At 50.8% G+C, this 13,340-nt stretch overlaps 4 protein-coding genes across 4 annotated transcripts; 1 reads left to right on the top strand and 3 right to left on the bottom strand.

Annotated features, from left to right (window-relative positions):
- Positions 1-437: 437 nt before the first annotated feature.
- Positions 438-3,828, bottom strand: PpBr36_07353 (uncharacterized protein; the record flags this gene model as incomplete). Its single annotated transcript, XM_029894490.1, has 5 exons — positions 438-620; positions 700-1,082; positions 2,135-3,059; positions 3,187-3,505; positions 3,638-3,828. 5 exons carry the CDS (start codon positions 3,826-3,828, stop codon positions 438-440), a joined length of 2,001 nt encoding a protein of 666 aa, XP_029747921.1.
- A 2,044-nt stretch (positions 3,829-5,872) lies between these two features.
- On the bottom strand, positions 5,873-8,356 carry PpBr36_07352 (uncharacterized protein; the record flags this gene model as incomplete). Its single annotated transcript, XM_029894489.1, has 1 exon — positions 5,873-8,356. The coding sequence occupies one exon, from the start codon at positions 8,354-8,356 to the stop codon at positions 5,873-5,875; it is 2,484 nt and encodes an 827-aa protein (XP_029747922.1).
- Positions 8,357-9,342: 986 nt separating this feature from the next.
- On the bottom strand, positions 9,343-11,151 carry PpBr36_07351 (uncharacterized protein; the record flags this gene model as incomplete). Its single annotated transcript, XM_029894488.1, has 4 exons — positions 9,343-10,175; positions 10,244-10,444; positions 10,696-10,787; positions 11,054-11,151. 4 exons carry the CDS (start codon positions 11,149-11,151, stop codon positions 9,343-9,345), a joined length of 1,224 nt encoding a protein of 407 aa, XP_029747923.1.
- A 965-nt stretch (positions 11,152-12,116) lies between these two features.
- On the top strand, positions 12,117-12,969 carry PpBr36_07350 (uncharacterized protein; the record flags this gene model as incomplete). Its single annotated transcript, XM_029894487.1, has 3 exons — positions 12,117-12,159; positions 12,229-12,440; positions 12,520-12,969. 3 exons carry the CDS (start codon positions 12,117-12,119, stop codon positions 12,967-12,969), a joined length of 705 nt encoding a protein of 234 aa, XP_029747924.1.
- Between the last annotated feature and the right edge of the window lie 371 nt (positions 12,970-13,340).

Genomic DNA, 13,340 nt, shown 5'->3' with positions numbered 1-13,340 from the left:
CAACTCTATGAACACGGCACTTAGCACTTATTTGTAAAAGTTCAATTCTCAACGACATACACACCTGTTACTGGATACGCTTTCAGGTCGTTCCAGACCTGCTCAGTCATTCACTGTTAATAAATCACTTAAAATATCCAGTGCCTCTTAGTTAGACCATACAAACGCCAGAGTCAATATCCTGTGATACGATATCCAGGGAGCTTGTAATAGTGGCCCTCACTTTCTTATATTCGACACCATCATAAATGACTTCTCTCACCCGCATGATAACTCATCTTCGTAAATGTCGCTCATTCCTTGTACGTACTGTTGTTCCTATAAAAGCCGCTTGGTACCAAAAGTGCTAATATGTGCAGATATGTGTGCCTAGACGACCACTCCAGCTCGCACCCTGGAGCAATGGCCCACCCGTCTCAAGATCGCCAGCTCTCGGCTTAAGCATGTACAGGGTCTCGAAGAAACTCATAGTCACCTTCTGCTGGCAGAAAGTGAGCCGATATCGGGAACACCGCCGCGCACAAGAGACAAAAAGCAGCGCTGATAGTCGTCATAATCCACGATTTGTCCAAACTCCACCCAGGCACTGAAAACTTGTCATCATTATCAAAGATGTAGGCCTGTCACCATCGTTAGTACTTTCCGGGCCCCCACGCAACGTATGAGACAAAGATCAAAGGGGGAAAAGGATATACGCACAACTGTCCCCATGGACATGAGCAACAGCGCGGCGATGCCAGCCAAGAGGCTGCTCAGTATCTTCCAGCCTGTCACGCGCTTCATCTTGCCGCCGGCCATGATGACCAAGAACCCGACCAGGGTCGCGAGCTCGACGACGATGGCAAGCGACATGAGAAAACCCGTGGTGCGCCATATGCTGCAGAAGCCCCGCTCGTCCCCGGCGCAGTCCTCACGCTCGATCGGGAACGACCGGCAGATAGTCGAGTCCAAAAACGGGTCGATTCCCGACGAGCACGTCTTGTGCAGGCCAATGTTGCGTGCTATCGAATGCCCCTTGATAGAGGTTATATTGTAACTGATCCAGTTGGGCAGGGCGATCGACGCCAGTGTCATCGCGGTCGCTGCATTTTTGGTGTTTTTGGTAGCGACGTGGTCAGCGGCGGGATATACCAACGCTAAATTGGAGGAAGAAAGAATAAAATGTGCATATTTGACTATTGTCTATAACATGCGGTGTGGTGCACCGTATTGAACGCGATGTAATATCACCAAAGTGCTTGAAAGCGTACTTTGCTGGCGCTGCTTTGGGGGGTGACTATGTATGACGTGCTTGCTGCTTGCTTGCTTGCTGCGAATGGAAGCTCCGCAGTTCGCTTGCTACAGGGGCAAGCAAACAAAACGAACCGACGTACCTGACACAAACGCCACCAGCGCTGCACTGTAAACCACCGTCCGCGTCATCTTATTCAATAGAAAGAAACGTATGATACCGTGTCACGTCGGGATCTTCAACAATGTCGGTCGATTCGTTGTCGAACAAGATGGTGAAGGAAGCCTAAAGGAAAATGCAGAAGACAGGAGGAGGTTGACTGATGGGAGGTACTGGACCACTTTGGTAACCTAACTGAGGTGCTGACGTCTGTCTGATGGGGCTTGGACGCGCCATCATTTGGGCGGGGTTCAGTATTGGCAACTTCCCGGTTGTCAGCTTGCTAGGTTGCTTGAATACAGGGTAGGTAAGGGTCGCAACAGTCATTCCAGCCTTGTCTAGGCTCCCCTGGCTTGTCATTCTGGAGACGGCAGAGAAGCAATCGAGATGAATATTCCGCCTGTGCTGATACATGATCTGTCATTGATTGCAACGTAGGTATTCATTCGTCATGAAATACTCCTGCGCCATTCCGAGACAAAACCTGGCAACGAGTTCATTCCCTGCACGACAGCACAGTCGGCGAGTTCGGGTGTTTGGACAGAATCAAACACTCTATTTCATCATTATTCTAAAAAGGTAAATAGATTTGTATGCAAGATGTTCATCGCACGTGTAGCCTCTCGGGCATCGATTACACAAGAAATATTGATCTCGCTTGCGCCTAAACAAATGGTATGAGCTAATTAGCAAGGCTCACGACCCAAAAGTTGGAAGGGTTCAAAGCGTCCACACAACACTTACCTTGTGAGATCATCTCGATATTTACGTTATGCTCTCCCAGCGTGGAGAACATCTTGCCCGCCACACCGACCATGTTCTTCATGTCCGCACCAACAAGACTCAGAATGGCCATGTCGTGCAGGACACTGACCTCGCCGCAGTCTCCGAGTTCGGCGCGCGCCCTGTCAAAGTTGCCGCCATTGTCGCTCGCAGAGTGAATCGCCATCGAGACGTGCACCTCTGATGTCGAAATCAGGTCGACCGAGACCTGGTTCTGGTCGAGGATGGAGAAGACGCGCGCAAAGAAGCCGTGCGCGATGGACCGCTTGTTCGAGTGAACGTTGATTACCGATATCCCATCCTTGATGGTTACCGCCGTAGGCCGCTTGGGTGTCTTGCGCCCGACGCAATCTTGGTCGGATGGTCGTGACCTCCGCAGCTCCTTGCCCGGCGCAAAGACCGGGTCCGGAACGACGATGGTGCCTTCTCCCCGGGGGTTCTTGACGTTCTTGATGCGAATCGGGATTGGCGGGTCGGCCTTGATGACCTGGTCCATTGTAAGGTGGTGAATCACTTCGGAGCCGTAAAAGGTCAGCTCTGCGGCCTCCGACGGCGTGATGGCCCCGATCAACCGTGCCGTAGGCACCTTGGTCGGATCTGCAGTGAAGATGCCATCGACTTCCTTCCACACCTGTAGCTCCCCTGCCTTCAGTCCCACTGCGATGAGCGCTGCGCATAAATCTGTGTAGCCGCGCCCAATGTCGCCATCTAGTAGACTGCCCGGGACGTTGCCGAAGAAGCCTGTCACTATGGGAACTTTGTCCCCGCAGGCAAGAATCTTTTTTCGAATGACGGCCGCAGCGTCACTGTAAAATGTATGGTCGAGCCGCCTTGCTCCTTCGTAGCTGAGGGCGTCGGATAGATCCACATATTGTGCTTCGACATTCTGAACTCCTCGAGAAACGGAAGGTTAATACAAGAAGCAACCATCGGCTGCTGTTGTCGGCGACAGGACGCCACGTGAAAAAAAAAAGAAAGAAAGAAAGTCGCCAGAAGGCTTAGAGATGACGTACCCTATCTTCCAGCAAGCAGGCCATGAACCTGCAGCTCAACTTTTCGCCAAAACTAGCAACGCGGTCTTTTGACCTCGCATTGACCTCGAGGTGGAAGCGCTTCGCTGCTACGATATACTCGCACAGCTCTAAGCACTCGTCTTGTATATCCTTGATCAACATTGCGCACCGGCTCGCGTCTCTTACGAACTTCTCCGCCGCTGCGACATGGTCGTCGCATATGTCCTGGATTATCCTCCTCGCTTCGTCGATCAGTTCAGTCTGTGTCGGTTCTATGCTGATCTCGAGGCTCTTGAGTCGACGAAAGACTTCTAATAGTCTAATGAACAGTGCGATTCGCCTGTTAGTATGTCACTCATCTGTAAAAAAATATAGAGAGGCCCGGGAAGATGTTGGTGATGTGATGGGCCATTGACAAGGGCCGAAACGGCGAGTGAGAAGAAAAACGCACCGGCTTGTGGTTCCAGTCACCTTCTTCCCAGAACTCCTGGCCGAGCAGACGACGACGAGCTTATTGTTCCGCAAGTAGGGCTGCACAATGTCCTCAGCGATCTTGTCGGGGAACTTGCCGACGCTGGTGCCGCCAAACTTTTGCACAACCCACCCATTCTCGCTGTTGTTCTTCATCGTGGACCGAGCCATCCTGCCAAGCGGGATGCTTCTGTCTATGCGCAAATTATATTTGCAGTCTCGTCTTTGGATGACAGCTGGGAAACGGTTTGCGCCAGACCAGTCGCACAGCTAATTGAATGTCTGTGTATACCATGCAAATGACGGATTGTTGTTATTGTGACTCTAACTCTTTCACTGGCGCCCAAAAAAAGCCTTGTTGAAAGCGATATCGGACGGAGGGGTGTTCCTAGCTAGTGACAGGGGGTTCAGCTGGGATGTTGATGGGCCTTTTTTTGGAGTTAATTGGTTACACGAATTAAACTTGGAAAAAAATATTGGGGTCAAACAACAAAACAACCAGGAGAACAAAACAAAAGACAGTGAAATCCTGTGAACAGACAAGGCTTTCCGCGGAAGCGTTCGTTACTGTAAGCTAATAGCAGCCACCTGCATAAGATTGCGAGTCTCGAAAATGCAGCTTGGGTAGGCGTATCCAGAGTACTTTATGCAGAAGCGAACCTCCAACCTACTCGGTCAGCAAGGGTTAGTAGTGGGTGTCACGTCCATATCTGGAAGACGTGGGTATAGGTACCTGTTCCAGAACGAGTATTTGCTCAATCAACAAGCAACAGGCCTGGAAACCCCAATTGTGGTCTGACTTTTTCGAGCAGATGATGTACAATTTTTTCTTTTTTTCTTTTTATCGTTTCAAAAAAAAAAAAAAAAAAAAAAAAAAAAAAAAAAAAAAAATAGTGAAGTTCAATGACAAAATAGGGCAGGCGCCAAAATTTCACATTGTTAAAGTACTTGGTCAGTTAGCTAAACCGTACACATATAGGCCTCTACATTTGATTCATTAGCATATTGCCTGCATGAAATTTACTCCGGAGCTGGCTGATAAGCAAAGCAAGCGTCTTTTGAAACACGCGATTAGAATACGTAAAAACATCATTGCCCCGTTTTTCCCTATATGTCGTTCTACCAAAAAGGTGACTCCGCGCTTTGTTTCTGGATATGCCAAGTCTCGGTCACCCAGCGGGCGGCAACTTTTCTATTTTTTTTGTTCCCCGCCAATAAACTTAGATCCTTCGGGCTCTCTTCCGCCCGCCTTCTTGGGAGTCGACCAACGTTGCATTTGTGGTTGACTTCGTACTACGGGGTTTCTTTCTTGAACAATTCTATACCCACATGGGGGGAAATTGCAAAATGACGAATGCTAAAATCCGACGTGACCCAACAGTTGTCTACTACCGGCGCTTGCCTCCTTTGAGAAAAAAAAGAAGAAAAAAGGAAGATTCGCTCAAAACTTCAATTGTAAACCTTGAAAGGTTTCTATTAAATTCCTTGTCTAGATTTTCAATCCCCTAGCCCACAAATCGAGTCAGCAAAAGTAACATTGGTGACCACGAAGTTTCACCGGTTCCTATGTGCAGCACGTAGACGGTGACTTAGTATCTTGTTGTTTCTGAAGTATATAAGGAATATTCTAGCCTTTGTTCTAAGGCAGTCCGGCAGGAGAATGCTTCGTTTTTGGACGGATAGCTATGTAGCTGAAAGATACCATAAACGGGGCGGCATTCTCTAGACAGCTTTGCAGGCTGTTCCACTTCACTAGTAGCAAAATACAAAGGATCTTTTGGTTCCTGCTCTGTTTTTTTTTATTGATTTTTATCTTCTACAAAACAAAGACGCCAAGATGCCAAGGTGTCAAGTTCCTCAACCTCTCTTTGCCCAGGTAGGCCAAGGCATCATACCTTGTGCCCAGTGCCCAGTGCCCAGTGCCCTGGGCATTGCGAACACCATGGCTTCTCTAACTGGTGACACCCAAATGTGATCGAGTGGAGTGCCGTCGCCGCCCCATTTCCTGTCCCCATCCCCAAACGTAGGTTTTCAAACATATTGCACCCATTAAAATACAAAGATATATGAAACAAAAGATGCATCCATCCTCGTCAATGCCAGCTGTGACCTGTAGAGAGCAACTCTATCACGGACTGAAACAACGAAACAAGCCAAACGCTCCCCCAGCCGGATGCCCATTAATACAAGGTATATGTGGCTCTATTTCGACAAATTACTGCTTCTCCGATGTCTTCTTAGCATCATTCCCATCGCGCTCCTCAACATCCTCCTCCTCCTCCTCGACTGTCGCCTCCTCGTCGGTCTCGAGCTCCTCCGATATCGCCTCCGCCTCGGTGATAGTGGGTGGGGGCCTCTGCTGAGTCGGGAGGTCACCACCGCTCATCTGCCACTCCATGAGCTGACTAAAGGCACTGTCGGGGTTGGCGCTCAGCTCCTTGTAGCTTCCAATCTCGGCGACCCTGCCCTCGCTGGAGAGCACAATGATCTTATCGCTCCTCTTGATAGTCGACAGGCGGTGGGCAATGCTGATGGTGGTGTTGCGTCCCTTGAGCAGCTGTGCAAGCGCAGCGTTCACCAAGGTCTCCGACTCGGCGTCGAGCGCCGATGTTGCCTCGTCTAGGATGAGAATATCCGGGTCTTTGAGCAGGGCACGCGCAATAGCGATGCGCTGCTTCTGGCCACCAGACAGCTGCGCGCCGCGGGCACCGACTTGCGTCTCGAGGCCATCGGGGAAATCGCTGATAAAGCCGCAATTAGCCTTTTGAGCCGCGGCTACGATCTCGGCCCTAGAGGCTTCAGGTCGGCCATAGGCAATGTTTTCTGCGACGGTGCCGGAGAACAGCACTGGCTCCTGGGCCACCATGCCAATGCGCCGTCTGAGAGACTTGACGTTCATCTTGGAGATGTCCACGCCGTTGATCGTGATTGTACCAGACGTAGGGTTGTAGAATCGCAGCAGCAGGCTTGCCACGGTAGACTTGCCACCACCCGAAGGTCCGACCACACAGACGTTGCTCCCAGATGGGATCTCGAAGTCCAGGCCATTGAAGATGGAAACGGCTGGGCGGGTTGGGTAGGCAAAGCACACATTGGAGAATTTGATGGGCCCCTGTGCCGACTTGACCTTAATTCCAACAGTCTGGGGAATGGTAGGCTTGCGGTCCTGAAGCTCAAACAGACGGCTTGCGGCGCCGACACCCTTCATGAGTTCTGAATAGAACCCTGATACTCCGAAGAGACTGGATCCTGCAAAGGCCGTGTACATCATAAAGGAAGTGAGGTCACCTAGAGACATAGATCCCGACCGAACCAAACCTCCTCCAACAACCAACAAGGCGAGGATAGTCATGTTGCCCGCCCAGCCCGTAGAGCCGTAGAAGGTTGCAGCCACAAAAGACTCCTTTTTGCCCAGGGAGAAAATCTTCCTGATCTGGTTGTTATATCTGTGAACCTCTTGAATCTCACCGGCAAAAGCCTGGCTTGTCTTGATGTTTCCCAACCGCTCCTCGGCGATCTTGGTCAGTGTTCCCAAGTTCCGTTGGATTTGCCGACTGATGTTGCGGATCATACGACCATATATGAAGGCACCGATAGCGATTGGCGGAAACATGAGCAGCAGGATCGACGTTAGCTTGGGGCTAAGCCAGAGCATTGCAACACCGCCAGCACAGCCGCTCACGATTGAGCGCATGCCGTCCGACACGTTCTGCGTGATGCTCTTTCCTACTATGACACTGTCCGAGCTGAGACGCGAGATGAGATCGCCCACACGGTTGGCATCGAAGAACTCGGCATCCTGCGTGTACGTGCGGCGGTAAAGCTGCGACCGCAGGCGGGCAACGACACGCTCGCCGACTATCCGCAGCAGGATGATGCGGCCAAAGTTGGCCACAGCACCCAGGGTCAAGAAGGCACCAAAGGCCACGAAGAACTGGGTCAGGGTGAGGCCGAAGATGCGGGTGCTCTCTACATCGCCCTTGGTCGCCAGGTCAAGGATCCGCCCAACAGAGAAAGGAATCGACATGGTGACGCTGGATGAGATGAGAAGAAAGACAAAGGCGATTGCGAGCCACTTGAGCTCTGGTCGCGCAATCTTGAGCAATCTCCATATCTCGCCCATGCCAGCCTTGGAGGGCTGTGCCTTACTTTCCTTGGATAGCCGTGCGCTCATGTTGATCTGCGACGCCTTGAGTGCCTTTTCACTCTTTTTGAACCCTAGAGACTCAAGCCCATCATCGCTGGGGTTCGCGCTGGGCGTTGCCACATCTCCATCCTTCTTCGCTTGCGCGTTCCCTAGAGCCTTGCTATCTTCCCGTGAATCCTCTTGCAGGCTCGTCCCCTTGGCAGCCTGCTTCCATGGTGTTGGAGTCGTCGAGAATCGTCGCAGAATGCCAGAGGGTGAGCTAAACCGGTTACCCAGGCCTAGAAATGACGTGGGCGCCTTGGCTGGCAGCGTGCTGAGACGCGATCCCGCTGGTGCAATCTTGTTCGCGCGCGTGAAAGATGTCGTTGTAGCAGCAGAAAAAGGTCGAATCGGCTGAGCCTGAATCTTTGAGCATGCCCAAGTGGCTGCACTGGGCAGCAGTGGCTCACGGAGGGGTACTGAATGAGAACGCGCGGAGACGAATAGTTGTGCTGAACCGGGAGCTCCGAGGTGCGGGAGCAGCACGGTGCGCCGCACCGCTCCCGAAACCATTTTGTCCGTTGTTGAGAAGAATATTAATCGATGGCTCCTTATCGGGGAAGAAGCCTGAAGTTTCTACAATTCATGGCCAGGTAAGTGCGAGGGTTTGTCGCCAGCTGGTAGAATCCAATCTTGACAAGGGCTGACGCAGTAAGAACATTGAAATAAGCATCGGAAGAGAGAAAAAAAAAAAAAAAAGTGAATGACGGAACGAGCATGCAAAGCGGCGCCCCACACCCCTGCACATCACTTTCGGAGCTACAACTATCTGTCTATCCGCCCGAGGCGCATCCACCATGACCTCGGACTTCCTTGTCCTTTTTGATCAGATAATCACAGTAACAGCCGAGTGTTGAATTTGAATGAGATCGTATTCTTAATTGCTGTAGGTCGCCTGAATATTTTATCTACTTGTATACCTGTGTTTCTCTGACTTTTCTCAGTCATTTTTCACGATGCCTAAACATATCGGGAAACTTCGGGTGTCGACCAGTGAGTGCTTGGGAGGCTCTAGCACAGAAAGGGTTGATTGACGTATGTGGTCTAGGCTAGTTACTTTAGTCGGTACAAGCCTCAGTTTACATCTCGACCCGGGTTCACGTCATCAAAGGTTATCATTAGAAGCAAAAATTGAGAAAATCAAGAGGAACAAGAACAAGTGTAAAGATTCTTGCCTGGCAAGTCTATTCGTTGTTGGTGTTCGCAAATAACACGCCTTGGGTCAATCAATTCTTATGTTTATAGGTACCCATAAAATAGAACACCCTTTGATAAGTCCAGAACTAGATACACGCTTGGGGATATCCTCACAAGCAATGCACACAATTCTGTTGTCATTTTTTTTTTTCTGAAAATAAAAGACACGGTACAAGACCATTGTTTGCATACACACTTTTTTGACTTAGAAAGTGTTCAGCTTCAGCACAAGGTCATCAATATGGAGTCAAAAAAAATATTCCAAGATGGCTCTCAACGAGCAGAGTGGCACACTACGACCATCAAGCAGCTTCTGCCTTGACATCGTTGCTAAGCATCTCCTTAACATCAGGATCAATGCCATCATCTTTGCCCAGATCCGGGAACTCCTCCCCAGACTCAACACGACGACGTTTATTGGCGTTGCCGTTTGTGGGCACTGAGTGATACTGCGATGCTATGTTGGACAGCATCTCAATTCCCGAAGCCATCGGCTGTACCCCCGTCGGTTGCTCGGTAGCCGGTACAAGCTCGGGAGGCGGCGGTGCAAAGCTGGCGCTGTTGTCGTACATATTGTCATCTGCGCCGGCGGAGGGTGGAGTGAGAGCCTCAACCTGGGGCTGAGCTGGGTCGGGCGCAGGTGGTCCATCCGGAGCGCCACCGTGCGGTACGGAATTGTCTTGCATGCTGAGTCCGGACATGATGGCCATCTCAACGTCACTCTTCTTTGCGTCGATGGCCTGCCTGCGCGATGACAGCTCAACGAGCTGGGCCTCGTCCGCTCGAAGAGCTTCCCTGTTAGAGTCAAGCATCTTCTCCAAGGCACCAATAAGCTCCTTGCGTGCCTTGACGCATTCGGCAACAGCGCCCTCTGCGGTTGCCAGAGTCTTGAGCAAGCCGTTAAGCCGCGCAGCGTATACGGGCGCAGTAGGTACCGGGTTTGCAGGGTTGGTGAGCCTTTCATAGTCCTGATTGGCGGCACTAATAGCAGACTTCATAGGCAACTGCTGCTTCGAGACATTTTGCTGCGGAGCAACCAGGGCACTGAGCTCGGATGGCACAGACCCACCCGAGCCGGATAGACCGGAGGCGCCAAAGCTGGAAGATTTTGGTATGCCCTTTGCCTTGTCCAAATCTTTTGTTGCAGGAAACGGTCAGTAAAGCATGCCATGGGGTCTAGCAACCAAGGGGAAACTAGCTTACCTTCTAGACGCGCCTCGACCGCAGCTTGTATGGCTGGCTCAAAGATGTTACGGTCCTTCCAGACGTCAATCACACGTCTGAGCTTGTTCTGGACATCAGAAGAGGCACCCTTGTAGGCCACGGCGGCAGCCTCTGCGATAATTGGCGAGAATGCATTGACAAAATCATCCCTGTGACGAGCTTTGGACTGCTGCGTAACCTCTAAAACAACAGAGCAGATCAGCAAGGATGCCAACAGATTATGGTAGAGATGGTCACTCATAATAGGGACGAGGATGTTTCCATTGATTTTTCGTGGCATGGCCCAGGCAAGCTGTGGTGATTGTGCTTGGAGTAAGAGACCTCAAGGGAAGTGTCTGAGAACGAATCAGGGTGTTGAGGCAGACCAAGATGTGGACGTTGATAAGGTATGTATGTATATACAGGTATATACAGGCAAAGCTCACACTCACCGTTTGCTAGGTACACGAGATTCAGGCGTTTGGAGCTTGGAGACTCCTTAAGTCTGCCGAGCCACAACTGTACTGTGCGGTCTGCATGACGGCTAGATAAAGGAAGGAATATCTATGATTAGTCTGGGAGATCAAATGAGGCAGGCCACCAGGAAGATTCGGCTCGCTGCACTAGGCTTTGCTGCTTATGTACTTTGAGCAAATTAAACGCAGACAAACACAAGCGCCAAAGTGACAAGCGGGAAGGAAACGGGCAATGCGATAAGCCGCATCGGCATGTCCCGAATGTACAACTTTTTGCTAGGTGCCAGCTTTTGCTTGCAAGCAGGTAAGGGAAATAAATTGAGGGAAAACTCACCGGTGGAACATGATCCATTGAGCAGCAGTTGCAATGCTGTCGTGGCTCTCATTGAGGGCCGAGAGCTTGGCCAGCACAGCGTCGTCTGTGTAGGCCATCCTTTTTGTTTGTGGATGTATCTTTTCCCTGTTGGGGATTGAAGTTGTTTTCAAGCACCGAGGGGTATAATGGAGCAGGAATGTATATGGTGGAGATTTGTCAAACAATAGACAATGAGGATGATAAAGGAGCCGAATGTGTGCTAGTAGAATGCCCTTAAAGGCAGCTCAAAATAAATCCGAGAAGATGATGATGTTTGTGTGATTTTATCTTGAGGAAGGCAACCGATGGTGAGGCTCTTTTTCTCAATCTACAGGATCGGACCAAGCTTGCTGTACAGAAGCAGACAGGCAGGTATCTGGAAGGGAGCTCCAGCTTCGGCAGTGGTCAATCCAAAGTCAAGGGACTCCGACTATATGTGCATCAAGATCCGCAATTGAAAGTTTAAGTCCGCTGCTGCAGGACAGGTCGGTCTATGGCTCCCAGACGAATTCCTTGTGTGTGATGATGCCAGCCTTCACTCTCCCTCCTTTTGTTCCCATCACAAAAATTCAGTGTCAAGGTTGATCAGAGTCGCGCTTTTTATTGGGGCGGAACGGGAAAGAAAGCGCGCCTGATTCAATTGAAAGTACAAGCCGCATAAAACTGACCCGCTTTATGTCCCAGACATCTCCCGGTTAATTGCATACAACCCCAGTCACCGCCGATTAAGCAACACCTTGGCCCCATCAGCTCAGCCAAGGGAACCTAAGGTACCTGAGGTTGTGCCGCCAGCCTGCAAACGCCGTGCGGTAGCTTGGACCATGCGAACTGGCGCAAGCATATAGATGCACATGTGCTAACGACGACTGCTAATTTGTACCACTACACTTTGCAAGACAAATACACTCACGATATCAACGGCATTGGATCCCCCACCAGCCGTGCCATCTTTGTCGCAAACAAATTCTGAATCCTCACAAGGGCTGATTCCCACATACCCCAGTTCTGCCACCTAATCCACATCACGCGCTGCCCAAACAACATGGCGGACCGGTTTCCCTCTCTCGATGAATTTGATTCGGGTGGTAAGTGGTATATGATATTGTTACCACAGAATGATTATAAAAGAAAACTAACAGCTGCCCAAATTTCAGTGCAAACCGAAGTCAAGGACACATCAGCAGAACCCTCTGCCGACGATTTTCTGGCGCGAGAGAAGGCGCTCTTGGGAGAGGACGCAAACCAGTTCGCAACCGTCGAGGATGGCGGTATTGATGACGATGATGACCTGCTGGGTGGAGGTGGTGGCAACTCTGGCAATGCAGAGTTTGAGAGCCAGTTCCCGGACCTAGCGAGCCCAAACTCGGTATGCCCAGCCCATCTCACGCGCTATCAAGGTCCAATTTGCGCGCAGCCTTACTAACAACTTATGGCTGTATATATAGGGTCTGGGAGCTAGTGGAACCATTACTGGCCCATCAGTCACCTACAACTCAGGCTTTGGTGCATACACAGAGGAGGAGGAGGAACCCGAGGTGATCAAGGAGTGGCGGCAGAAGAGGGACGAGCAGAATGCCAAGCGGGCCGAGCAGTTTGCACAACAGCGCGCCGAGACGATCAAGGAAGCGCAGCAGAACATTGATGAATTCTACGAGAACTACAACAACAAGAAGGAGAAGACCATCGCCCAGACCCGCAAGGACGCCGAACAATTTCTCAAGAACCGCGAGGACACCACGTCGGGTGGCACCAGCTGGGAGCGCATCTCCAAAATCGTTGACGTTTCTGGCAAGGGTGCCAAGGGTGGTGCGGCTGGATCCGGAAAGGAGCGCTTCCGTGAGCTGCTCACGAGCCTGCGAAAGGATGAGAAGGCACCAGGTGCCGAAGGTTACTAGTGCACGAGTATGTGGTGTTCTGGGCTGTACCTGAGCGGTTTGGCCGATCTTGAATCAATCAAAGCTGCATCAAGCTGTGAGCGCAGGTTGGTAATAGTGGCCCGGGGTTGCTAGTTGTAGATATATGGCCCCTCTCAAAACTTTTATCATGTCGTCCATTCGGCATACCATTGTACTTTAGACGTTGTGTTTAGGCGGTCAAAAAAGGCCTTGACATCGAACATACGGGCATCACAGTAATCATGGCTATTTGAGGGATGACCCCTTTCCGATGAAAGCGTGACTGACTCTAGTAAAGTGAATGCTGCAGATTTGCCTCTGGAGGCATTGTTATAGGCTTGAATACGTTCTCTTCCCAAGGCATTCAGCTT

The sequence above is a fragment of the Pyricularia pennisetigena genome, chromosome 1 (genome assembly GCF_004337985.1).
Source record: "Pyricularia pennisetigena strain Br36 chromosome 1, whole genome shotgun sequence".
Classification (NCBI taxonomy): Eukaryota; Fungi; Ascomycota; class Sordariomycetes; order Magnaporthales; family Pyriculariaceae; genus Pyricularia; species Pyricularia pennisetigena.
The sequence above is the reverse complement of the archived record's forward strand: the minus strand, read 5'-3'. Positions and strand labels throughout refer to the sequence as shown.